This window comes from Globicephala melas, chromosome 20 (assembly GCF_963455315.2).
Source record: "Globicephala melas chromosome 20, mGloMel1.2, whole genome shotgun sequence".
NCBI lineage: Eukaryota > Metazoa > Chordata > Mammalia > Artiodactyla > Delphinidae > Globicephala > Globicephala melas.
In genome coordinates this window covers 22,307,533-22,331,743 of record NC_083333.1, presented here as the reverse complement: position 1 = coordinate 22,331,743, position 24,211 = coordinate 22,307,533, and the positions used below count along the sequence as shown (strand labels likewise).

Here is a 24,211-nt window from a genome sequence, read left to right as displayed (position 1 = left end):
GATGGTTTATGAGATGAAGCTTTGATGCCTTATAGCACATTTTTAAACAGACACTGTTCCCAGGACGAATAAGGGCTAGACTTTTTAGCCTTTCTAGATCACGAGACACGCAAAGTACCGAAGGAACCAGTAAATGGACGTTGGCCAAGCGCAACCATTGTGAAAAGGAAAAAGGCTTGTTTCATCTCAGCACGAAGTTAAATTAGTGTTTCTAATGCTCCCAGTGTGCTGTGGATGGGAGGGGGAGAACCAGCAAGAGGGGGCAAAGGGTGGGCTTTGAAACCAAAAACTTGGGTTCTGGACCTAATCTGGTCACTTGTAGCTGATTTTGGTCTCAGAACAATCACTTTTGATCTCAGAAAAAATCAATCGAATTGAACACTGAATCATAAATGTTCCTTTCTGAAGGCTTTTCTTCAAAGGAATTTTTTTTCTTTTTTAAAAAAATTTAATTAATTAATTATTTCTTGGCTGCGTTGGGTCTTCGTAGCTGCACGTGGGCTTTCTCTAGTTGCGGCGAGTGGGGGGCTACTCTTCGCTGCGGTGCGCGGGCTTCTCGTTGCGGTGGCTTCTCTTGTTGCAGAGCACGGGCTCTAGGCACGCGGGCCTCAGTAGCTGCAGCACACGGGCTCAGTAGTTGTGGCTCGCAGGCTCTACAGCGCAGGCTCAGTAGCTGTGGCGCACAAGCTTAGTTGCTCCGCGGCATGTGGGATCTTCCCGGACCAGGGCTGGAACCCGTGTCCCCTGCATTGGCAGGTGGATTCTCAACCACTGCACCACCAGGGAAGCCCTGAAGGCTTTTCTTCATGGGCGGAGTTGGATGAGTTTTCTTAAAATATGAGTCCAATGATGTTGGACAGAAAAAAGGCATCTTTGTGTCAACATTTTTCATTGCTCCAAGGGCCTTGGAACTGTGTTCAAAATTTGGGTCGTCTCTAGAGAATAGTAACTGTGTAAATGGTGTAAAATCCATTGATGGGTAACTGCCTGGGGAGAGCAGATTCTATTGCTCCCTTTCACGAACTTCTCTGTGTAGTTCTTTGACGTTTCTGAATAGGTTCTTAAAGCGTTCTCCTGTACTTTGACCTCAACCCAAGGTCGTCTCCGGAAGTGCTGAACCTGCTGTGGTGGCGCTGAAAAGGCCTTTTCCTATTCTTATGTGTTTAGGAGGCAAGCCGTTCTTTTACCCAAATTACTGCTTATTCGGAGGCACACGGATTCATTGCCTCTGATTAGGTCAAGTTTCTTCCTGCTTTACAAACGAGCCTATCACATTCTTTTATAACCGAGGAATTGGCTCTATACATACCTCAAACATTTTTTGTGTTCTTCAAAATTGTGCTTACAATTAAATAGGATGTCTTCCTTTTGCTGAAATGCTTTATTTCTAAAACTATGGCCTTTCTTTCCTTTTGTCCATTCCAGAATCTGCCCATCACATTTGCTTTTCTTAGAAACACTGAAGCATGGGAACATTTTAGTACTTGATGAATTTTTTAAAATGAAGTCTTGCAAAAAAGATCTATCTTTTCTAAGTTGCAAATGGAGTCAGAGGAATCGCTAGCCACCTTGACCTTGAATGGGTAGACCGTACATCCAGCTGAGTTAGGCTGCGTTTTGAGGGTTAGCGGTCTTAACCAGGTTAAGAGAAGAGGATGAAGCAGGGCTGGTACCCAGACAGGCTGTTGAAAGTGAAGGGTTGTTTACTGTAGCTGCAGGTGGCATTTCTCTTTTCAAGATGGCCTAAGTGATTTCTGCATTGTGACTTCTATTCTATATCTTAATTGCACCGCTAATTTGATAATCCTATAGTCATTTTTTCTTGTCTATTTATCTTGATGGTGAACCTACGGCACACAGCATTTATGTGGCTAGCCTAAAGGCCATTCTAATCAGTGTTAGAAATTGAATTTGTCCATCAATACAAGCTCTTATAAAGTATTGTGAATGACAGTTGCAGCAATAAAATAGTTAATAAGTGGTCTGAAGACACAGTAGAATTATACTTTCTCTTCTCTGTGGTCAGAAGGTATAATGCAAAATTCAACTACCCTCAGAGGCATAATCACAGGTAAAACCATTACCACCAAGTCGGCATTACAGTATAAAATCTAACTGCATAAAATGGAATTATTTAGATGGTATTACAGTGAAGCTAATCTGAAATCAGACTCTACTTATTTTTGGTCCAAAGACTCCTTTCAGAGGAAGATAAGTGCTACTCCCCGTTTTCCATACATTTCTGGGAACAAAGCGCATCCTATCAGCAGGAGAATGATAAGCATTTGAAAATCAAGCTCCTGATCGCTCGTGGCATTTCTCAGTTTGCTTTTAGCTGGTGCGTCTGGCAGAGGAGTGGCATCGCTTCTAAGACACCAGCGGCAGGAAAACCCTGAGGCGCTGTCTACAGACCTCCCTCTCACGGTCCACACAGCTGATCTCTGCAACGGACAGGCCAAACACTGACATGCTTAAAGTTGTGACTGGGTCCCAGCAGCTGGGAGGGGCGTGTTCTATTACCGAAAGAGAGACCCAGAGCTGGACTGGTGGAGGCATGCTTAGGTATGTAGGCATCTCCAGACGTTCCCCGTGGGGGACCCCGACCTCTGCACAGGGGAGGGGGGACCACAGCCTGGCCACCTTGAGTCGACTGAATTCTCCCAACAGCTCGAGGGCACTGGGCAGAGTTGGGTTCCCTTTGTCACTTCTTGGGAGGACAGTCAGCAAATCTAAAGCATTTACACCCTCCAAGATGCCCTAGAAATTATAAAGTGACCAAATGTCCTGTTCTCCATTTTCCTTAGTAGAAAAAAGCCCCTGCCCTCCTTCCCTCTAAGACGAGACCATGATCTATTTTGACAGGATTATAATGTCTTGCCTCTTTCTAAGTCCCTATTTATAATTTTCAGTGTTGGCATGAAGGAAATTTTGGTGCCAACCTACAAAAAAAAAAAAAAAAGAAGGAAAGGAAGGCATTTATGGTTTCTAGACATTGCCCTAAACAAATTTACAAAATTTATTAAAGAAATTTTAATAAGTTTAAAACAACTTTCTAAAGTTGTTTCATCTCCTGGGGTTCAGTATCAAAGCCTGTACGCTGTCCTCACCGCCCTCTGTTTTTAATGCAGCCTCCTTCACCCTCCCTGCCGCCAATGTATTCATAATCATTCGCCTGGTTTTCTTAACTATTGTTTGTTTTGGGTGGGGTGGCTGGACATTAAAAAAAGTAATTTTGTGATCGAGTATACCAGTCAAGGTTAAGTTCTGCCTAAGTCTCAAGTTCAAGTTGAGTGTTCGTTGGTTGTTCTTGTAAAAATAAAAATGCCTAAAAACCAACGATAATTCATATAAGTAAGGATCAGAAACAAAACTGTTTCAAAGTAGAGGAATGCTCCTTGAGGATGATCAATTTTATTATTATGATCTATCTTAAGGGTTAGTTTGCAAAATGGCTAACTTCATTTACTGACTGCAAAATTTACGAATTGGTGCAGGTTGTATAATGAGAGAAGAGCTGAACTCTCACAAACATTACTCTAAACTTTCATAGATAATCCAGGCACCTATGTGCACGGCCAGGCCTGCACCCCCTGGGCCCCTCCCGTCCCTCTCCCCCTCCTTGCCGTTTCTCCAGCCTTTCCCCAGCGGCTCTCTCAGCACCGACTCTCACTCACGTGTTGCTGCTGGACAAGTCTCTGGGCGCCGACCCGCACTTCCAGTTACCTGGGGAAGCTCTGTCTATCTAAACCCAAGCCCATCATTCTTCCTCCCCACACCCCAAACCTGTGCCTCGCGTCTTCTGAGGCTAGCAACCCTGGCCCCGTTTTTGCTTCCTTCTCTTTCACAATCATCTCATTCATTCAGGTGCCACGGTAGCTCCGGAATCTTTGACTTACTTTCCATTCACGGAGGGAAGCTTCTCTCGCTGGGGGTTTGGTGCAGCGGGCGGTGTGTGTTCACCTCCGGACTTCTCTCTGCTTCCAGCCTCTTGTCTCCTCTGAATCACCCCCTCATGCTGTTGCTGGACAAATGCTCATCCAGGGAGCCACCCCCTGCGCACGACGCTTTCACTGTTCCCAAGCCTCGCCTCTTCCACGGAGGAAACGCAGTTTAGTACAAGAAGCCGAATAAAAGTAGGAGAAGCGACAATGAGCGAATCAGAGAGTCACGAGTTCCAGTTCCGCTCTCATCGCATATTAGAAACATGGCCTTGGTCAAATTTCCAAACTTCTCTTTCCTTCAGTTTCCTCAAGTATAAATAATACTTAGCTCATGCAATCATGGAGGACTGTCAGAAAATAAGAATAGTCTTCATTCATGGAACGTCTATGGCATGCTAGACTTTTTTTTTTAATTAATTAATTTATTTATTTTTGGCTGTGTTGGGTCTTCATTGCTGCGTGCGGGCTTTCTCTAGTTGTGGTGAGCAGGGGCTGCTCTTTGTTGTGGTGTGTGGGCTTCTCATTGCGGTGGTTTCTCTTGTTGCAGAGCATGGGCTCTAGGCACGTGGGCTTCAGTAGTTGTGGCACGCGGGCTCAGTAGTTGTGGCACACGGGCTTAGTTGCTCCGCGGCATGTGGGATCTTCCTGGACCAGGGCTCAAACCCGTGTCCCATGCATTGGCAGGCGGATTCTTAACCACTGGCCACCAGGGAAGCCCCCATGTTAGCCTTTTAAAATGCATTATCTCCTTTAATTTTCACAACCATGTTCTACCATGTCCTCCATTGTTTTGGCCTCGCCACGCAGCATGCGGAACTTCCCCACCCGGGGATCGAACCCACGCCCCCTGCACTGGGAGCACGCAGCCCGAACCGCTGGACCAGCAGAGTAGTCCTCCTCCATTTTTTAAGATAAAGAAACAGACTCAGAGAGGCTAAGCAACTTGCCCAATTCCAGATCCTCTGACTCCGAAGCCCTTAAGCACATGTGCTGAGGCCTGGCCAGCACTGGGGGTGGTCAGCTTCCTCTGACATCTGTAATCTGATTCCAACACACCTGTTAAACCATCTCTGACAGTACTTTTCTCCCAGGTTGCTGGGATCTAGATCATCCAAGTGACTCCATCTGGACCATCCTTCCCCACATCTCTACCGACTGAAATCCGACTCTTACTCCAATGTCCAGCTTAAATGTCACCTTCTCCTATGGAACTGGATTTCAAAATGTTACTACTTCCTTGGGATTCCCATAATATTTGGCACTTCCCTTATACAAAGATCTTGTTCTCTTCTGTATTATCTTCTTTTTTCTACTCATGTCTTATCCTCCCTTGTGGATGACAAGCTCATCACAGGCCAGGGGCAGGTCCCGTTCATCTCTGTACATCGCAGAGTCCCGGCTCAGCCCCTGAGACAGAGGAGGGCCTCGGCAAGGGACCTGCAGGAGGTTTAAGTTTGGAGCAAATGGGAGAGCTGAGCTCACTTTACAGTTTGCAGGAAGTGAAAATGCTCCTCGTATGTCAGACGTGATGTCGCAGAGAGAAGGGTAATTACAGTGTAAGATGGGGCCTATTCGCCTTTCTCCTCTGCCCAGAAAAAGGCGGAGAGAGTGAACTTTACATGGTTTTAGGCAAAATACCTAATAGCAGGGGCAGGAGGTCTATGTAAGTTTGTTATCTTAATTAGCCGATTAAAAAATTCTGCCAGAAAATACTACAGAAAAGAATCTGAAAAAGAATATATATATGTATAACTGAATCTCTTTGCTGTACACCTGAAACATTGTAAATCAACTGTACTTCAATGAAAGAAAGAAAAGAAAAATACTACAAGAAAAAAATGCATGGATAGGCCTTTGAAAGTATTTGGATTTACCACTACACACACACACACACACACACACACACACTCCAAATAAGATTGTAGAAAGCATTAAAAAAAAAATTCCCTTAACCCAATTTGTATTCTAGCAGTTTCCAGATTCACATGCTGAACTGCATCAATAAAAAAACTGAAGAAAATCAGATAACATAAGTGGGAACTCGGTCAGAGAAAGTTTCCCTGACGTTGGAAGAAATATCACCCCAGGTAGAAGACTGCCACCGGATCCTTAGCTCCAAGGAGAAGCAGGTGGGTCCAGGAGGAAGCCACCCGCCCAGGCTTCACGCGGGAACCCTGCACCCGGCTTGGATAAATATTTTTATTACAAACACAGTGACATGTCATGGGCCAAGTGATCAGTCCTATAAAAGGATTTCACACGGGACTGTGACACGGCAGCAGCCGGGAAACACGAAAGTAAGTGTTCAAGGGAACCCGGACGGGAGCGGAGCTGACACAAAACTTGAAGAGCAACCTCAGCATCAGCGCTGAGCAGACGCCAGCCACAGCCAACCCACGTGAAACCAAGTTGGGGAACGCAAGCTGGCTTTCGAGAAATCTCAGTCGATGTCAAGATATTTCTGCAAAAGATGCAAGATTCTCAGGACCCTCTGCTAGCCTGTTAGGAAAATACTTCCTCTTCCGAAAGAAACAATGTTTCTTTTCTGTTTTCCTTTTCCGCCTTAAACTTTCAGGCCCTGCTTGCGGAACAGAGCCCAACGCCATTCATACCAATTGTTTAGATCTCTTTCAGAACACATGCTGGTCACCAGGGTGGCTGGACTGTCCAGTGACCTGCGGCAGTCGGTGAGATCCGGAGGGTCAGACAGCAGGACGGCGGCCTCGCTCTTGTCCTTGGGCGCTTGGCCGCACTCGCGTGTTTACGGCCCCTCACTTAGGTTCAGGCTGGGAAGAACCAGGCAGAGGCGGGATGAATCGAGATCCCTTAGCAGGGGTGAGAATGCTGACGGGCAGCTAGGAGGCTGATTCACTTGTTTATCCGGATGGTTTTGCTCTGCTTAGAGGAGCAGTTTGTCAGTGTCCTGTGGCTCAGGAAATGTTCCTTCTCAGCCTCATCAAGTCCACATCCTTCCATATTTCCACGAAGGAAGGAAAAACCAGGCTAAGCACAGGGTATGTGTTTTGGCGGAGCTTTATAATAACACGCTAGCCGAGATAATTACAAAAGACCAGGCGTACCAAGCCTCAAACAGAGAAGAACGGGAAGAATCATTCAACTCTGGTCACTACCATCTTCCTAAAGAATTACACAGGAAGATATGGCTTCCCTGAATACTCCCAACCCAAGCAGCGTTTCCAGATCCCTCATTTAACCTGTGGTTGTACAGACACAACACTGATTAACAGGATTTTTGAACAGGAAGGAATTTTTAAGTCATCACCTAGATCTGGACTTTTCTAATCAATATCTCACGGAACTTTTTTTTTTTTTTTTTTTTTACTAAATTCATTAATTAGATCTAACACATTTTTTTTTTTTATTTTTTAACATCTTTATTGGAGTATAATTGCTTTACAATGGTGTGTTAGTTTCTGCTTTATAACAAAGTGAATCAGTTATACATATACACATGTTCCCATATCTCTTCCCTCTTGCGTCTCCCTCCCTCCAACCCTCCCTATCCCACCCCTCTAGTTAGTCAAACCAACGAGCTGATCTCCCTGTGCTATGCGGCTGCTTCCCACTAGCTATCTATTTTACGTTTGGTAGTGTATATATGTCCATGCCACTCTCTCATTTCGTCCCAGCTTACCCTTCCCCCTCCCCATATCCTCAAGTCCATTCTTTAGTAGGTCTGTGTCTTTATTACTGTCTTGCTCCTAGGTTCTTCATGACCTTTTTTTTTTTTTTCCCCCTTAGAGTCCACATATATGTGTTAGCATACAGTATTTCTTTTTCTCTTTCTGATTTACTTCACTCTGTATGACACACTCTAGGTCCATCGACCTCACTACAAATAACTCAATTTTGTTTCTTTTATGGCTGAGTAATATTCCATTGTATATATGTGCCACATCTTCTTTACCCATTCATCTGATGATGGACACTTAGGTTTTTTCCATCTCCGGCCTATTGTAAATAGAGCTGCAATGAACATTTTGGTACATGACTCTTTCTGAATTATGGTTTTCTTAGGGTATATGCCCAGTAGTGGGATTGTTGGGTCCTATGGTAGTTCTATATTTAGTTTTTTAAGAAACCTCCATACTGTTCTCCATAGTGGCTGTATCAATTTACATTCCCACCAACAGTGCAAGAGGGTTCCCTTTTCTCCACACCCTCTCCAGCATTTTTTGTTTCTAGATATTTTGATGATGCCCATTCTGACCAGTGTGAGATGATATCTAATTGTAGTGGTGATTTGCATTTCTCTAATGATTAATGATGTTGCAGATTCTTTCATATATTTGTTGGCAATCTGTATATCTTCTTTGGAGAAATGTCTATTTAGGTCTATTTAGGTCTATTTATTGGATTGGGTTGTTTGTTTTTCTGACATTGAACTGCATGAGCTGCTTGTAAATTTTGTATCCATTCAGCCAATCTGTGTCTTTTGGTGGGAGCATTTAGTCCATTTACATTTAAGGTAATTATCGATATGTGTGTTCCCATTCCCATTTTCTTAATTGTTTTGGGTTTGTTATTGTAGGTCTTTTCCTTCTTTTGTGTTTCTTGCCTAGAGAAGTTCCTTTAGCAGTTGTTGTAGAGCTGGTTTGGTGGTGCTGAACTCTCTCAGCTTTTGCTTGTCTCTAAAGGTTTTAATTTCTCCATCAAATCTGAATGAGATCCTTGCTGGGTAGAGTAATCTTGGTTGTAGGTTTTTCCCTTTCATCACTTTAAATATGTCCTGCCACTCCCTTCTGGCTTGCAGAGTTTCTGCTGAAAGATCAGCTGTTAACCTTATGGGGATTCCCTTGTGTGTTATTTGTTGCTTTTCCCTTGCTGCTTTTAATATGTTTTCTTTGTATTTAATTTTTGACAGTTTGATTAATATGTGTCTTGGCGTATTTCTCCTTGGATTTATCCTGTATGGGACTCTCTGTGCTTCCTGGACTTGATTAACTATTTCCTTTCCCATATTAGGGAAGTTTTCAACTATAATCTCTTCAAATATTTTCTCAGTCCCTTTCTTTTTCTCTTCTTCTTCTGGAACCCCTATAATTCGAATGTTGGTACGTTTAATGTTGTCCCAGAGGTCTCTGAGACTGTCCTCAGTTCTTTTCATTCTTTTTTCTTTATTCTGCTCTGCAGTAGTTATTTCCACTATTTTATCTTCCAGGTCACTTATCCGTTCTTCTGCCTCAGTTATTCTGCTATTGATCCCATCTAGAGTACTTTTAATTTCATTTATTGTGTTGTTCATCGTTGCTTGTTTCATCTTTAGTTCTTCTAGGTCCTTGTTAACTGATTCTTGCATTTTGTCCATTCTATCTCCAAGATTTCGGATCAACCTTACTATCATTATTCTGAATTCTTTTTCAGGTAGACTGCCTATTTCCTCTTCATTTGTTAGGTCTGATGGGTTTTTATCTTGCTCCTTCATCTGCGGTGTGTTTTTCTGTCTTTTCATTTTGCTTATCTTACTGTGTTTGGGGTCTCCTTTTTTGCAGGCTGAAGGTTCGTAGTTCCTGTTGTTTTTTGTGTCTGTCCCCAGTGGCTAAGGTTGGTTCAGTGGGTTGTGTAGGCTTCCTGGTGGAGGGTACTAGTGCCTGTGTTCTGGTGGATGAGGCTAGATCTTGTCTTTCTGGTGTGCAGGTCCACGTCTGGTGGTGTGTTTTGGGGTGTCTGTAGACTTATTATGATTTTGGGCCGCCTCTCTGCTAATGGGTGGGGTTGTGTTCCTGTCTTGCTAGTTGTTTGGCATAGGATGTCCAGCACTGTAGCTTGCTGGTCGTTGAGTGAAGCTGGGTGCTGGCGTTGAGATGGAGATCTCTCGGAAATTTTTGCTGTTTGATATTATGTGCAGCTGGGAGGTCTCTTGTGGATCAGTGTCCTGAAGTTGGCTCTCCCACCTCAGAGGCACAGCACTGACTCCTGGCTGCAGCCCCAAGAGCCTTTCATCCACAGGGCTCCTTAATTTGGGATGATTGGTTGTCTATTCAGGTATTCCACAGATGCAGGGTATATCAAGTTGATTGTGGAGCTTTAATCCGCTGCTCCTGAGGCTGCTGGGAGAGATTTCCCTTTCTCTTCTTTGTTCTCACAGCTCCCAGGGGCTCAGCTTTGGATTTGGCCCCGCCTGTGCGTGTAGGTCGCCGGAGGGCGTCTGTTCTTTGCTCAGACAGGACGGGGTTAAAGGAGCCGCTGATTCGGAGGCTCTGGGTCACTCAGGCCCGGGGGTAGTGAGGGGCACGGAGTGTGGGGCGGGCCCGCGGCGGCAGAGGCCGGCGAGACGTTGCAGCCTGAGGCGCGCCTGTGCGTTCTCCCGGGGGAGTTGTCCCTGGATCCCGGGACCCTGGCAGTGGCGGGCTGCACAGGCTCCCCGGAAGGGCGCGTGGCCAGTGACCTGTGTTCGCACACAGGCCTCCCGGTGGTGGCAGCAGCGGCCCTAGCCGCTCTGGGCGGCCCTAGCCACGTCCGTCTCTGGACTCCGCACCCCTAGCCGCGGCTCGCGCCCGTCCCTGGAGCTCTCTCAAGCAGCGTTCTTAATCCCCTCTCCTCGTGCACCAGGAAACAAAGAGGGACGTAAAAGTCTCTTGCCTCTTCGGCAGTTCCAGACTTCTCCCCGGACTCTCTCCCGGCCAGCCGCGGTGCACTAACGCCCTGCAGGCTGTGTTCACGCTGCCAACCTCAGTCCTCTCCCGACGCTCCGACAAAAGCCGGAGCCTCAGCTCCCAGTCCCGCCCGCCCCGGCGGGCGAGCAGACAAGCCTCTCGGCTGGCAAGTTCCGGTCGGCCCGATCCTCTGCGCTGGAATCTGTCCGCTTTGCCCTCCGCACCCCTGTTTCTGTGCTCTCCTCCGCGGCTCCCAAGCTCCCCCACTCCGCCTCCCGAAGTCTCCACCCGCGAAGGGGCTTCCTAGTGTGTGGACACTTTTCCTCCTTCACAGCTCTCTCCCGCTGGTGCAGGACCCGTCCCTATCCTTTTGTCTCTGTTTAGTTTTTTCTTTTGCCCTACCCAGGTACGTGGGGGGTTTCTTGCCTTTTGGGAGGTCTGAGGTCTTCTCCCAGCGTTCAGTAGATGCTCTGTAGGAGTTGTTCCACACGTAGATGTATTTCTGGTGTATCTGTGGGGAGGAACGTGATCTCCGCGTCTTACTCTTCCGCCATCTTCCCGGAAGTCTCCCTCACGGAACTTTAAACAATAAAATATGTGGACCACAGGAAAACGATTCCATGGATCCAATCATTTTAGGAGATTCCAGAGGAAAGAATTAGATAGGCTTCTTTAACAAAGAGATGGTCACAGACTCTCAGATACCGCTGGGGTCTCTGTCTCCTACCGTTGGCTCCTGGGGGCCTCTGCCTCTGACAGGATTCAGCAGAAGTGATGCTGGGTCGCCTCTGGGCCCAGGCCTCACGCGGCCGGCGGCTGCTACGGCTGGCCTCCGGGTGAGCTCGCTCTTGAGGACCCCTCGCAGCTGCCACGTGAGTGAACCCTCGCGGGCCTGGGCAGCCCACACCTGACTGCACCTGCGTGAGGCCCACGTGAGAACAGCCTACTGGAGCCTGGTCGACCCGTAGCAACCAGAGAGATGATGATAGATCACTGCTTTCAGCTGCCGGGCCCGGGTGGCTCGTGTGCTGTCTGGCATGTAGCAGGCATCAATAGCTATTTAGTAAATGGATGAGTGAACGGCCGGGCCAGCGATGGAATGTGAACCTTGCAGAGGGGGGCTCTAGCGGCGTGACGTTTCCTAAATGTGACTGTCTGGATGCCTGAAGACGAGTCATACACAGAACAGGGCTTGATGGAATGCTAGTGTGAGAAACACTGAGTTAGAGGCCTGAAATGGTACCGAATAGGAAGTACCGGTCTAGCTGTACCCTTGACGTTACAGATTAGAACAGTGAGGCCCGAGTCGCTGAAGGGAACTGCCTCTAAGGAAACAAGGCTGACGTGCAGACTCCGCCTATGAACTAGTTTCCCCTTGTAGCTGAAGTGAAGGAGTGCAGACAAAACTGCACGTTTCACTCACGTAAGCCCGTTTTTAGCTAATTACCTCTACCAGGCTTCTCACTCGGTAGCCCTCTCGTGTCGCTCCGTGTAAAGTCTCCGTGTGCACCTAGCTGTTTTCTGTAAGACCGCTCGCAGACGGGAGACTCCCGAAGAGGATATAAGAGCGTTTATCAGCCTCAGGTCTAGACCAAGCTCAGCTCTAAAAACAGCAGAATCTATAGGAACGTCTTGGGCCTTTGGTTTTGAACCATTTGCCTGGTGGAAATCCTTGCTTAAAACTGAAATAACTGAACTGTCTAGAAGCCCAGCTCTTCAGCTGCCTTAGGTACTGGTGAGGGACCCAGATTTTAAAATTCCTTCAACCTTATGTTTCAAGTTGCATTTTTCTTTCCCCATGGAGAGGTAAATAATATGATCTGAGGTTTGATTCAGCTCTTAAAACTATAGAGAAGAATGTTAATACAGGTCAAAATCTGGGCTCTTCAATTTTTCCTTTTCAAATACAGCCTATGTCACTACTCCCTAGTCAAGTCTCCGAATCCAAGAACCACTTCAATAGTTGAAGAAAAGTTTTATCTAATTATCATCTTTTCCTACTTTGAATTGACCAACCATGTATCTCTTCCTGGTTTTATCAAAGGGGCTGCCAGGGCAAAAGCACATCCAATTCTAAGTAAGCTTTAGTTACAGACTTAAAATCGATCATGCATTTTAGTTTCAGTAACTTGCAATTTCTACACCCTTTGATAATCCACTTTAAAGAGCAAACCGTCTCTAATGACAAGGCTTAAAAGAGACGACCTTTCTGAACAAAATATGAAAGCTGAGGAGATAGTTTTTTTAAAGGAAACTATGAATTAAAATGACCTCGTGTTCTGAAACTTTCCTCCCACCATTTTTGATGTTTTACCTTTTTCCTTTTTACTCTTAGAAAGAAAGCGAAGACACCCCTGCCTTCTGCAGATGGGCAGACACTTCAATAAGAAAGCTGTTAATTGTTCATTCAAACTCAGTTTCTTCTTTCTGCACTTTCTCTGCCGATGCCTTTAATGAGGTTGCTCGCCATAGAGCCACGTGCCTGTTTCCGAGGAAGTTGTTGCTCGTCTGTGACATTACAGGATAAGGCTCGAATCCGAGCTATTTCCCTTGAGTCTCAGTCAACCCTTTTGTACAAACTAGGAAGCAAGTCCGCCCCTTCTCCGTTCCCTCCCTCTCTGTCCTCTTTTTTCTCCCTTGTGCCCCTGGGCGGCTGCCCTCGGAGGAGAGCTGATTGTTGAGCGGGGATGTGGCCAAACCAGAGGCCAGACCCCTGAAATGGCTCACTGTGGGGCGACGCAGAAACGGTGGGTCAGACGAAACCCTGACGCGTGCCGATGGCCGGTGCCAGCGTTCCCGTTACCGCTCTCCTGCTGCCCCCTCACCGGGCAGACGTGCACACCGAGGGCACCGTGACCCCACACCTCTCCTCCTGCTCAGCTCTGCCAGCCACTACCTGGCGACCGTGGCATGTTGAGGTGGAACAAGCACAGGTGCCTGACTCAGGGCAGTGCCCACGACTGCTGGCAATGTGGCTAAATTAGATACTTGTGATGGGCAATGGATCTTCCACCAGATAAGAGCGAGGATGACATCTTAGATGACTTTACAATAAGGCACACGGTTTATAATTTATTCCTAAGCACTTGCTTTCTCTCCCGGTAGCCACTTTTAAACTGAGTACTCAACTCAGGAAGGAATTTTCAACATGCCAAGTGCAATCTTTCTTCCTCTTCCTTATCAGAGGACGTTTACAGAAACACCAGTGTCAGCCACCTAGCCCCTACCACACACAATCCAGCTGACCTGTACGACACTCTTCAGAAGGGAAACCGGATCTGGGTGATGTGCAAGGTCCACCCATGTTTGTAATTTCATAACCCTTGAAATAAGGAAAAGAAAGAACAGCAGGCAACTTTCCAAAACACCTATTTACCCAATGGCAGCGCACGACGCAACTCACAAGGTGTTTTCACTTCAAGCCGCTAAATAACCTTCCTAATGAAATCTGCTGACCGTCAACCCGTCTGCCACGGTCTGTACAGAAGGGCTTAAAACTAATCACGGTGTCGCAATCGTTCCCTACCGAGTGCTAAATCACAGTCTGAGTACCAACTGTCTTTCCTTGTTAGCTGGTTTTAATAGCATCTGATACAGTTTCGCTTTTCTCCGAACAGTCTTTAAGCCAGTGCTATCATTTATTTCACATGCAAGGAAAACCCGATCTTTCAGAGGACAGAGACCTACATTCCTGGAGGAGGTGTCGGGTGAACCTTAGCAGGCAGCGTGGTGACCAGGCCGAGACTCGGAGGCCTCTCACTGACGACCAGGCGGTGTTCTTGCTGACCCTGGCCTGGCTGTGGAAGCGGCTGGAAAACCTGCTACTTCCTTATCATCCCATGTCTCAGTTACAGTACAAAAAAGGGTAATTAATCCTTGGGCAGCAAACAACAAAGATGGGCGTGGGAAAGGGGAAAGAATTTGAAAAACGAAGTAAACGTTCTGCCCTGTCCTTTCACAGCAAACCGGGTGATTACAGCCCTGCGCACGCCCCAGATCTTCCGAGAGCCTCCGAGGGCCTGCGGCATAGGCACCACAGCACAGCCCAGAGAACATGACCATCCGCTGCGGTTCAAGGTTCCCTTGGCAAATCAGCGTCGACCAATCAGCACAGAACTGCTTACTGGCATTCGGGTGGGGACTGAAAACACCCAGCCTTGGGAGCCAACACCAAATTCTCTCCACAAGGAAAACAGGACCGAGCAAAGCTCATTCTGTCATCACTTGCTGGTGTGCTGAGTATCCTCCCAACACATCTTGACATTTTCAGGCTTCCTTAAGGAGCGTCAATTGATATTATAATTAAACCACAACCACAAAATCAGAGATCAAGCAAGTAACAATAAAACCAGAGCTGCTACATAAAATTCGTACCCTATCCTGCCTCTGGTCCCAGATGAGACTGACAACCAACATGACAAATACCTGGACTGACGTCAGGTGACTCAGTGACTTTTGTTCTAAATAAATGCACTACTTATGGGTTTGATTTCTGACATGACATAGGTATTTCTTCCCGTAGCACAATTTGAGATGGTCAGTATATTCTAGGGAAAGACTGCCATGTCATATTTATTTTAGCAAACGAGGTGCAATTAAAAAGTAGAAATAAAACTGAAAATACAAAGTAATATTTTAATAATATATGAACATGAACACGAAAACAATGTAAGCGTTAAATTTTTATATGATTCTACAAACGTGATTTTGATCAGCTGCAACTGGTAAAATTCTCTGTAAAGGCATTAACAAGGCATCGCAAGAAATCATTTCTTTTCCCAATATAAGCAGTTCTCAGTACACACTCAAACGCACACAGATATGGAAATCAGAAATAAAGGAATGTTAAAAAAAATAATGTAGGCAGACACAAATAAAACCACCCCGTTAGTGTATGAGTGATGCATGTTTTTATGATCTTAATTACATTTAAGTATTAAAAAGCGCCATTGATCTCACAATTTACTTTACAACATCCAAATCTTCAAACCTGTGGGAAGAAATCGAAAGCTCTGTCCCGACGGGTAGATCCATCCCCCTCTCCTGGGTTACTCAGGTATGTCACCACATGGTTACCTGAAGATCAAAAACCCCAAAGTTACAACCTTCTCTAGGTTTAACGGGCACGTCCATAACAAAATATGTTCTAACTCAGGAGGAGCTGGAGAGAGGCTAAAAAGTATATTTGATATCAAAATTTCATCACTGACACCCATAAGGGATCAAGCCCTATCTGTACCAAGAATCTTTTGAAAGGTGAATGAGTCTCAAAGTTTTTACTTTTTGAAAGCTGAAGTATAGCTGATTTACAATGTTGTGTTAGTTTCAGGTGTACAGCAAAGTGATTCAAATATATCTCCGTACATATTTTTTCGATTCTTTTCCATTGTAGGTTATTATAAGATATTGAATATAGTCCCCTGCGCTATAGTCCCCTGGGGTCCTCGTTGTTTATTTTATACATGGTACTGTGTATCCAAAGTTTTTACTTTTAATCCAGTGCCAACTAAATGGTTCAGCCTTTCACTGTACCAAGAGGAGGGCTGTCAGAACAGGTAAATGTGATCTATGTCAGTGACGTCTCTGGGAACCTTTGACTGGAAGGGTCTCCTGCATCCCCGAGGTGTGCGCTCCTGGGGGCACAGTGTTTGCACACCACGGAGCCGTTTATCTATTGATATTTGGGGTTGGTAAACATCTGCTACAGAGCCAAGTGTCCAGGGATGTGGGGCTCTGGAGATGCGGGTGACCACACTGAGGACCACGCCATCTCACTCTCTTAAGAGGAAGACAGTGTCTCCTTAACCCTGCAACTGGGCTTCAAGGCAACGTCCTGTCGTGACTCTGCAGGTGAGCCCGGCCTTGTCAGGCACTGGCGGACCCTCATCTCGTTTGGATGGTACAAGGAGGGGGTCTTCTCCAAGACAGGCTCTTTACGAAAAATAAGTCTTTTTTTTCAAAACTGATATGTTTACGAATTTTTAAAATTAATTAATTAATTTATTTATTTTTGGGTGTGTTGGGTTTTCATTTCTGTGCGAGGGCTTTCTCTAGTTGAGGCAAGCAGGGGCCACTCTTCATCGCGGTGTGCGGGCCTCTCACTGTCGCGGCCTCTCTTGTTGCGGAGCACAGGCTCCAGACGCGCAGGCTGAGTAGTTGTGGCTCACGGGTCCAGTCGCTCCATGGCATGTGGGATCCTCCCAGACCAGGGCTCGAACCTGTGTCCCCTGCATTGGCAGGCAGATTCTCAACCACTGCGCCACTAGGGAAGCCCCAACGCATTTTTAATGAAGATTTTAACACCCAACCAGGAGACCCACAGGTGCAGACAGTACAAACTACTCAGGAGACATTCTGGCCACAACAGTACCTTCTGCACTGGTAGGTCATCAGCTCCTCTTGAAGGATGGATGCCCTCTTTTGCAGAAAGTTAACCTAGAAAAGAGACCTCGTGTGAGAAGAGGTGAAGGTGGCTTACAGGGCGACACTGTGCAGATACAGTGTCTGGTCGGATTTTATTTAAATTCAGACAACTCTCTAGATAAAACGCAGAGGATCTGTTGAATGCTAATGCTGTGGTTTTGTATTTGATCACCTCCCATCCCCACTGGCACTCCATCAGAGGCTACAGAACCCAGTTCAAACCCCGCACTGCAGAGCTGTTTGGACCTGGCCCTGGCCCACCTGGGTGCTTCATCTCCTCTCTTCCACCATCACCACCTTCCACCTCGCATCCTTCCTACTCTGCGGCCCTTTGGCCCTTTGCGGCCATCTGCCATCGTCTGCTTGGGAATCCTTGGCCAACTACCTCCTATTCACTGTCCACTGTTGGGTTCAAGGTCACCTCTGCTCCTGAATTCTTCTGCCCCCCCTCCAGCCCTGCCCCTCATCACCTCCTGCCCCAGGCAGCCAGCGGCCCCTCCTCTGTGTTCTCCTGTTCTGTTCTTAGCACTTTTCCAACTGCCTTCTGGTGATCTGTCTTCACGTCTCTCCCTCACACCCGAGAGCTCTCCTGGGGCAGGGATAATGTTGGAGCGTCTCTGTAACCCCAGTTTCTTTTTCAGGGCTGGACATGTAGCTGGCATTCCCTAGCTGTTTCGGGAATGAGTGAGTGAGTGGAAACAACATTACTGCCTACTAGAAACCTTAATCTCTCCGGGGATTCCCTGAGGTTGCAGAGGTAGTATTTTGTCGTGGGAAGAGCCTGCGCTCTGTCTGGAGTTAGGCCAACTGGCGTTCAGCTCCTGACTTGGCCTCCACAGCGCTAGGAAAGGTCCTTTTTCTCTTGATGCCTCATCTGTGAAATGGGGTGAACGACAGCCAGTTCCCAAGGTCATGAGGATGACAGGAAATGACTAACAGGAACTGCCTAGTCCAGAGATCCTGGCAGGTACCACCCTGTGGCCCCTGCCCCTGAGGGGCTGGGGATAGGGGAAACTGGGCTGTCAAGAAGAGTCTCTTCAGTCAGACCTTCACAGCATGGTTGGATTAGCCTGAAGCATGAATTTCTATACTATTAAAAATACTTGTATCAGGCATAAATTCAAAAGCACTTTCCACAACCCACTGGAAGTAGTTTCCGGACACTTACACTATGGCTTAACGTGACCAGGAGTCAGTGGCATTTGATCACTTTGGAGCTTTACTCTTGTCTCTTTGGTCTGAACTGAAACCATGGCAACGGTCGATTCTGAAACATGGTTATGCAAGACAGGACAGCTGGCAGAGTAGAAACTGTGCTTGGAGAGAGGGAGCACGGCTTTTCTTTTTCTTTTTTTTACATCTTTATTGGAGTCTAATTGCTTTACAATGGTGTGTTAGTTGCTGCTGTATAACAAAGCATATCAGCTACACGTGTACATACATCCCCGTACCCCCTCCCTCTTGCGTCTCCCTCCCACCCTCCCTTATCCCACCCCTCTAGGTGGTCACAAAGCACCGAGCTGATCTCCCTGAGCACGGCTTTTCTAAATGGGTACATATCAAAGTGGCCCCGCTGCTCTTCTGACTCTTTACATCACCCTGGTCTGAATTTTATCCAATTAATCCAGTGACCCACAGGACCACTGATAACTTTGACAGATGCAGGGACTACACTGATCCCACTTCCCTGCCTCCACCGTGCTTTGCCACTGGAATTCCAACAATTTTCAAAAACACAGGCACCTGCTCTCTCAAACTAAATCTGCTGGCTCTGTGGGCTGCACCTCTGCACAGCTGCCGATTCTGAGGCCCTCACGCAGCTGGCAGCGCTCTCTTTCTGGGTCAACATCCAGTTTTAGGAGGCTGAGTGGCTTTTATTACAGTGAAATGATGTGAATGATAACAGAAGCCCTGCAGGTGGATATCAGACTTCTCTTTCTTTTCTTTCTTTTTTTCTTAAAAATACCTCCTCTGAAGGTGCTGGGTCCTACACAGCTGACCCTAAGAAAGCCCTCCTACAAAGTGAATGGGTAAGCCACATCTTGAGGAGAGCCTTCCACGTAAATAAAGACGACCTGATCCTTTGTAAGTTAACACCCTCCTGTCATACTTATTTTTATAGGTAGGAGTGAGCACAGCCAAACTTCTTAGCCTACAGAAGCGATAGCTAACAGTAGCATAAGGGTTGATGTAATGAACTTTTCATTTTCAGATAAGAGACTTTTGCTGAGGGGAACAGAAAAGGCAGGCTAACATCTGCTCCACGTATCTGTCCTATACATTATAAATAGCTAACGTGAATTTCATCAAACTACAGCATTTGTTTCATTCGTAAATAAATTTCTTGAGGACCTACTCTGTGACAGGCATTGTTCTTGGCACAAAGAGAAAAGAAATCTTTCCCTTGCAGAGCTCTTCCAGGAAAAAAGTATGTTTTAAATTTCTAAGTGTATTAGAAATGGGAATATGTGAACTTCTTCTCATGTTGAGTTAAAACATTTGTTTTTCAAAAAACCAGGAATCTATAAAACTAATGCTATATAAAATATTTACAGCAATATATAAAACTTGTTTTAGAGAAAACTTATGTAGGAAGTTTTTAATTAATATCTAAATTGAAGTCAATTTTATCTCTTATAAACTACTGTACCAAGAACTACACGTTTCAGCAGAAATATCAATATTTAACCGAATTGTTTGAATACCATGTCATTATCCTGCCTCGATCCTAAAATGCACCTTGTTATCTCTGACAATCATATAAAATACACCAGAGTAAAAATGCTTCTAACTTAGCCATGTTTTTTATTTCTCTGCACTTTCACATGATAAGGAGTTAGCAATGTGCTAACTGATGGCATTTTGGGCCTGGAACCAAGAATAAAAGGGTGAGTCTGTGTTGGAATGCAGACTGTAAATAAAAGTAACCATAACTGAGCTTTTCAATTTCAAGGATGCTTTTAAGAAAATCTTATCGAGACAAAGAGTTCTTAAGCTAGTAAGAAAAAATTCTAAAAAACCCCACAAAACAAAAAACAATTCATCCTGGGCACTCGGTTATTCTGTGACATCACATGGATTTCTGGCATCAGTTCAGAAACAAACATTAATTAAGATATGCACATCATCTAAACCAGGGGTCCCCAGCCCCCCCGGGCCGTGGACCGGTACTGGTCCGCAGCCTGTTAGGAACTGGGCTGCACAGCAGGAGGTGAGCGGCGGGCAAGCTTCCCTGTTGCTCACATTATCACCCGAACCATCCCCCTGCCCCCCGCGCCGCCCCCCCCCAACCCCCACCGGCCGTGGAAAAACTGTCTTCCATGAAACCGGTCCCTAGTGCCAAAAAGGTTGGGGACCGCTGATCTAAACCCTTGGAAAAGTCCCTGATTCTAGAAATTACCTGTGACTTTAGGGAGGAGATAGTGTCTTCAAGTTCTTGTCTTAGAGATGCTGGCATCAATCCTTTAAATTTTGTTTCATATTCTTGTCGTATGGAAGTTATCTAAAATGAACAAAAAAAGCGTATCTTTTTAACCACAGAAATGATTGTTTTGAATTTAAGAAATCCCAGAATAATGTCCATTCATTACAAAGGTAAGTTTGTTACATGTGGTCAGAAACCAGACAACTGAGATGAAATAAGAGGAAACACAAACTGAACAAGGTGCTCTGTCCTTGTCAATCTGGGAGAGAGAGTCCCTGCACCAGCACTTTACTTCTTTAAAATCCTCGTTGACACAGTTTTTGGCATTGGATAAGGAAAACACCTGTCCTCTCTTCTCCACTCATTATGTACACACGATGCTAATCCTACGTCCTCTTCCTGATCAGGGTGTGGGTTGTGATCATACTAAGCTGTGTGTGAGGACAATTCGTGGTATGTCATCTGTTTGGCTAAGACACTCCCCGCTAACCGTCTAGGTACCTGGGTGCTTGATATCATCATGTGATTATGAAGATGCGAGTGAAGGAAAATCTGCACAGCTGTGTCTCCAAGCCTCCCCATACAGGAAACCAGAGGGCCCTTGTCATCGTGAGCATCTCTGATTCATGAGTTTCCCTCTGCCTCTGGAATACAGCCAGGTCTTGCTCAACTAACTGATGGTCACTGGGCTGGTCAAGGAAAAGCTGGCGGCTCATCCAACTACAAACAGGTAAGGAAGGCGGAAGAAAAGTCTTTGGAGGAATATGCCTCAGCAGGATGAAGAGGTGTGTCTGAGGGTGAGCACGAATGTGAGTGTGTCCGTCTCGGTGCCCTCCTCCAGCTCTGTTTCTTTATTTCTCCTTCTCCTAATCTGAGATGCTATGGAATTCAAAACTGTGTTGCATGTGCTGTGTGGGACTTAACTAAATATTAAAGCTGAATTGCAGTGTATCCCACAAATGAGTCATTGGACACACCTGGAAATAAGGTAATAGACTATGAAAATATGTGCAACTGAGTTCAGTTAGACAAGTCTATGGGTTTACTGAGGATAATTTAAAATTACTAGCCTTTAATTCCCAAATTTTCTTATACTAAAATAACTAAGGGGTAAATGTGCTCTAATAGTTTATTACCTACTACAATCCCACGGCAAATGTTCTAGAACACAATTTTTAAATTTTTAGCAAAGTATTTTTTTCAGGTATGTTACAATCTTGTGATTTATGCCTAAAGGGTAAACAAAAATGATGAAAAATGATCTCTCCCACTGAAGAAATATTTGATTTTTCCCATTTTATCTTCTTGGACGTAAGTCCAATAGTAACATCTGTCAGTCGACTCAAATGAAAGGCAAACACAAAGTAAAACACATGGTTTATAAATCAGACTTTAGGGGCAACCTTTATCAAGGGTTCACAGGCTACTATATATTGAGTATTTTTTTTCTATCGCTCATCACTGGCTCTGAAATTTTGAGCTACTACTCTTAAAAAGGACTCATGTTTGCTCTATTTTTTGTATCCGTTTGTTTAGAATGTCTGCCCTCTGCCTGTCCATTTGAAATATAACTTGTCTGGGTATAAAAATGCTTCTGTCCCACGTTCTTTCTCTCAGAACTTTGGAGGTGTTTCCTCAATGTCTTCTGGCGTTGCTATGGTGAAGTCTGAAGTTAGGCTAATTTTTTTTCCATGTTGAATGTGACTTTCTTTCTCTGCTTGGATGTCCATACGATTTTATTTTTCCCTGGATTAGGTAACTTCACTGGGATATGTTTTGGTATTAATGATTCTATATCAATTTTCCTGAGACAATGTGCGTGCTCCTTCTATCTTTTTAAAAAAATATTTATTTATTTATTTATTTGGTTGCACTGGGTCTTAGTTGCGGCAGGTGGGCTCCTTAGTTGCGGCATGCATGTGGGATCTAGTTCCCTGACCAGGGATCGAACCCAGGCCCCCTGCTTTGGGAGCATGGAGTCTTAACCACTGTGCCACCAGGGAAGTCCCTCTTTCTATCTTTATATTCAATTCTTTGAAGAAAAGCTTCTTCTGTTAGAATTGTTTTCTATTATATCAATAGTTACATATATTCATGTTATATATGATTTTTTTTCTATTTGTTCTCTTCTTCAGGAACAGAGATTTTGCATGTGTTGGCTCTTCTTTGACAATCTTCCATATTTACAATTTTCTCTATTATTTTACTTTCTTATCAATTTATATCTGTTTTCTATTTTCATTTTATTTTGTGTGATCACCGTATTTCCTTAGACGTTTTCAGTTATGATTTTCCCATTTTTGTTTCTTCTAATATGGTTTCAATCTCTGTAATCTCTTGATTTTGACTACCTTTTTTCCTAAACTCTGAGAAATCACTTCTCATCTTTGTTGAATTATATCATCTTTAAACACGTCTCTTTTCTTCTTCTTCTCTCTCTCCCCACCTTTTTCCTTGACAGGGAGATATGTCAATGTGTTTTGTAAATGCTTTGACATTATGAAGAACTGTTTCGGTTTCAAAGAACTGTAATTTGTCTGAACCTTCTCCTTACTTCTTGGGTAATTTCCCATTAGATCTATGTTCTAATTTGCTTTTTGCTTCCACTCCTTCTTTCTCTCTCTCTTAATCTAGCAAGGCTCTTAACCTAGTTCCTTTTTCTTAAAAAAAATTTAAATTTCATTTTTGAATGGAACCAGCAATTTTCTGAATGCTGAGGTGGGGAGTAAGCTGGGGCAGGCCACAGCTATGGTTCAGTTTTGCTGTCATCAACACCCTTTGATCAAACCTATTATTTCGTTTGTTCTTGGGGCCCACCTGCTCTTAGTTTTCAGCTATGTTGGAGGTCAGGGCCAAGTACCGAAGCTCTTTAGTTAATGTTCATAGTTTCTCTGGACTCTCTTTTTTTCCCACTTCACTTTTCACACCTGATGGTCTCCCTCTACTGGAGGCGAGTCGCAGACAGCAGAAGATTGTGCGTGAGCAAGGTCATTCATTGATCACCACAATCCCTTGCACCACTTTTAAAATTCAGTACGCTATACTCCCCAACTTTTAGAGGATCTTGCTATTTCTACTTTCTGTCTATCCCTTTCTTCTTTGTTTTTATGATTTTGGTGAATATGAGTGAACTTAAAATGGGCCCTTGGAAAATCCGACATTACCTCTCCTGTGGGTGAGACTATCACTCAGGAAAATATTACTATCCTGAATCCTTAAACCCAAATCCTGAATTTAATCATCATTATACCAAGCAGACGCCTATGACTTCAATAAAGTCATGGAAAACTTTAACCAATCCGTTTTACTCTACTTATGAGGTTAATGACGTTACTACCAGCAAACGTTTATTGAGTACTTTCTATGTGCCGGTTACAATTCTGAGTATTTTAAGAAGTGTTTAATCCCTCTGACAACCCAATGAGGTAAGCACAAATTTGAACTCAAGCAGTCTGACCCTCCAGCACATATTCTTAGCCACTGTGCTCTGCAGTTTCTCACACAATCTTCCCACATGCTGACGGGTTTCCTTCACAGACACCACCAGCTAGAGCAGTTTCATCCACTGCACAGTTGTGCTCTCCCTAGCGCAACAGGGGCCAGGGGACATCCTTCCAGACATCCAGCTGATCTTTGCTCTATTTATTTAATTTTTTTAATGACAACAATAACAACAGTGCCAACAACAATTGGTTCCAATATGGTATGTTTTCCCTATACTTTCCCATTGGTTTAAAATTTTAATTTACCAAGCATTTATGATAAGACTGATTTTTAAACATCTGTACAAATGCAGTACACATACT

General features: G+C 44.9%; 1 protein-coding gene across 21 annotated transcripts in view; it reads right to left on the bottom strand.

The window, feature by feature from the left end:
* The window catches only part of CEP112 (centrosomal protein 112), a 475,621-nt gene that overhangs the window by 40,572 nt on the left and 410,838 nt on the right, over positions 1-24,211 (bottom strand). For 7 of the 21 annotated variants that reach the window (XM_030837977.3, XM_030837979.3, XM_070044582.1 and 4 more), the window contains 3 exons: positions 20,382-20,483; positions 16,929-16,993; positions 15,045-15,634 (listed from right to left, as the gene is read on the bottom strand). In XM_030837977.3, the coding sequence (XP_030693837.2) occupies positions 15,631-15,634; positions 16,929-16,993; positions 20,382-20,483 (171 nt within the window). In that variant the 3' untranslated portion in view covers positions 15,045-15,630. Of the gene's footprint in view, positions 1-15,041; positions 15,635-16,928; positions 16,994-20,381; positions 20,484-24,211 lie in introns of those variants that run through there. The other 14 variants (XM_060289906.2, XM_060289910.2, XM_060289909.2 and 11 more) reach the window with 4 other exon arrangements.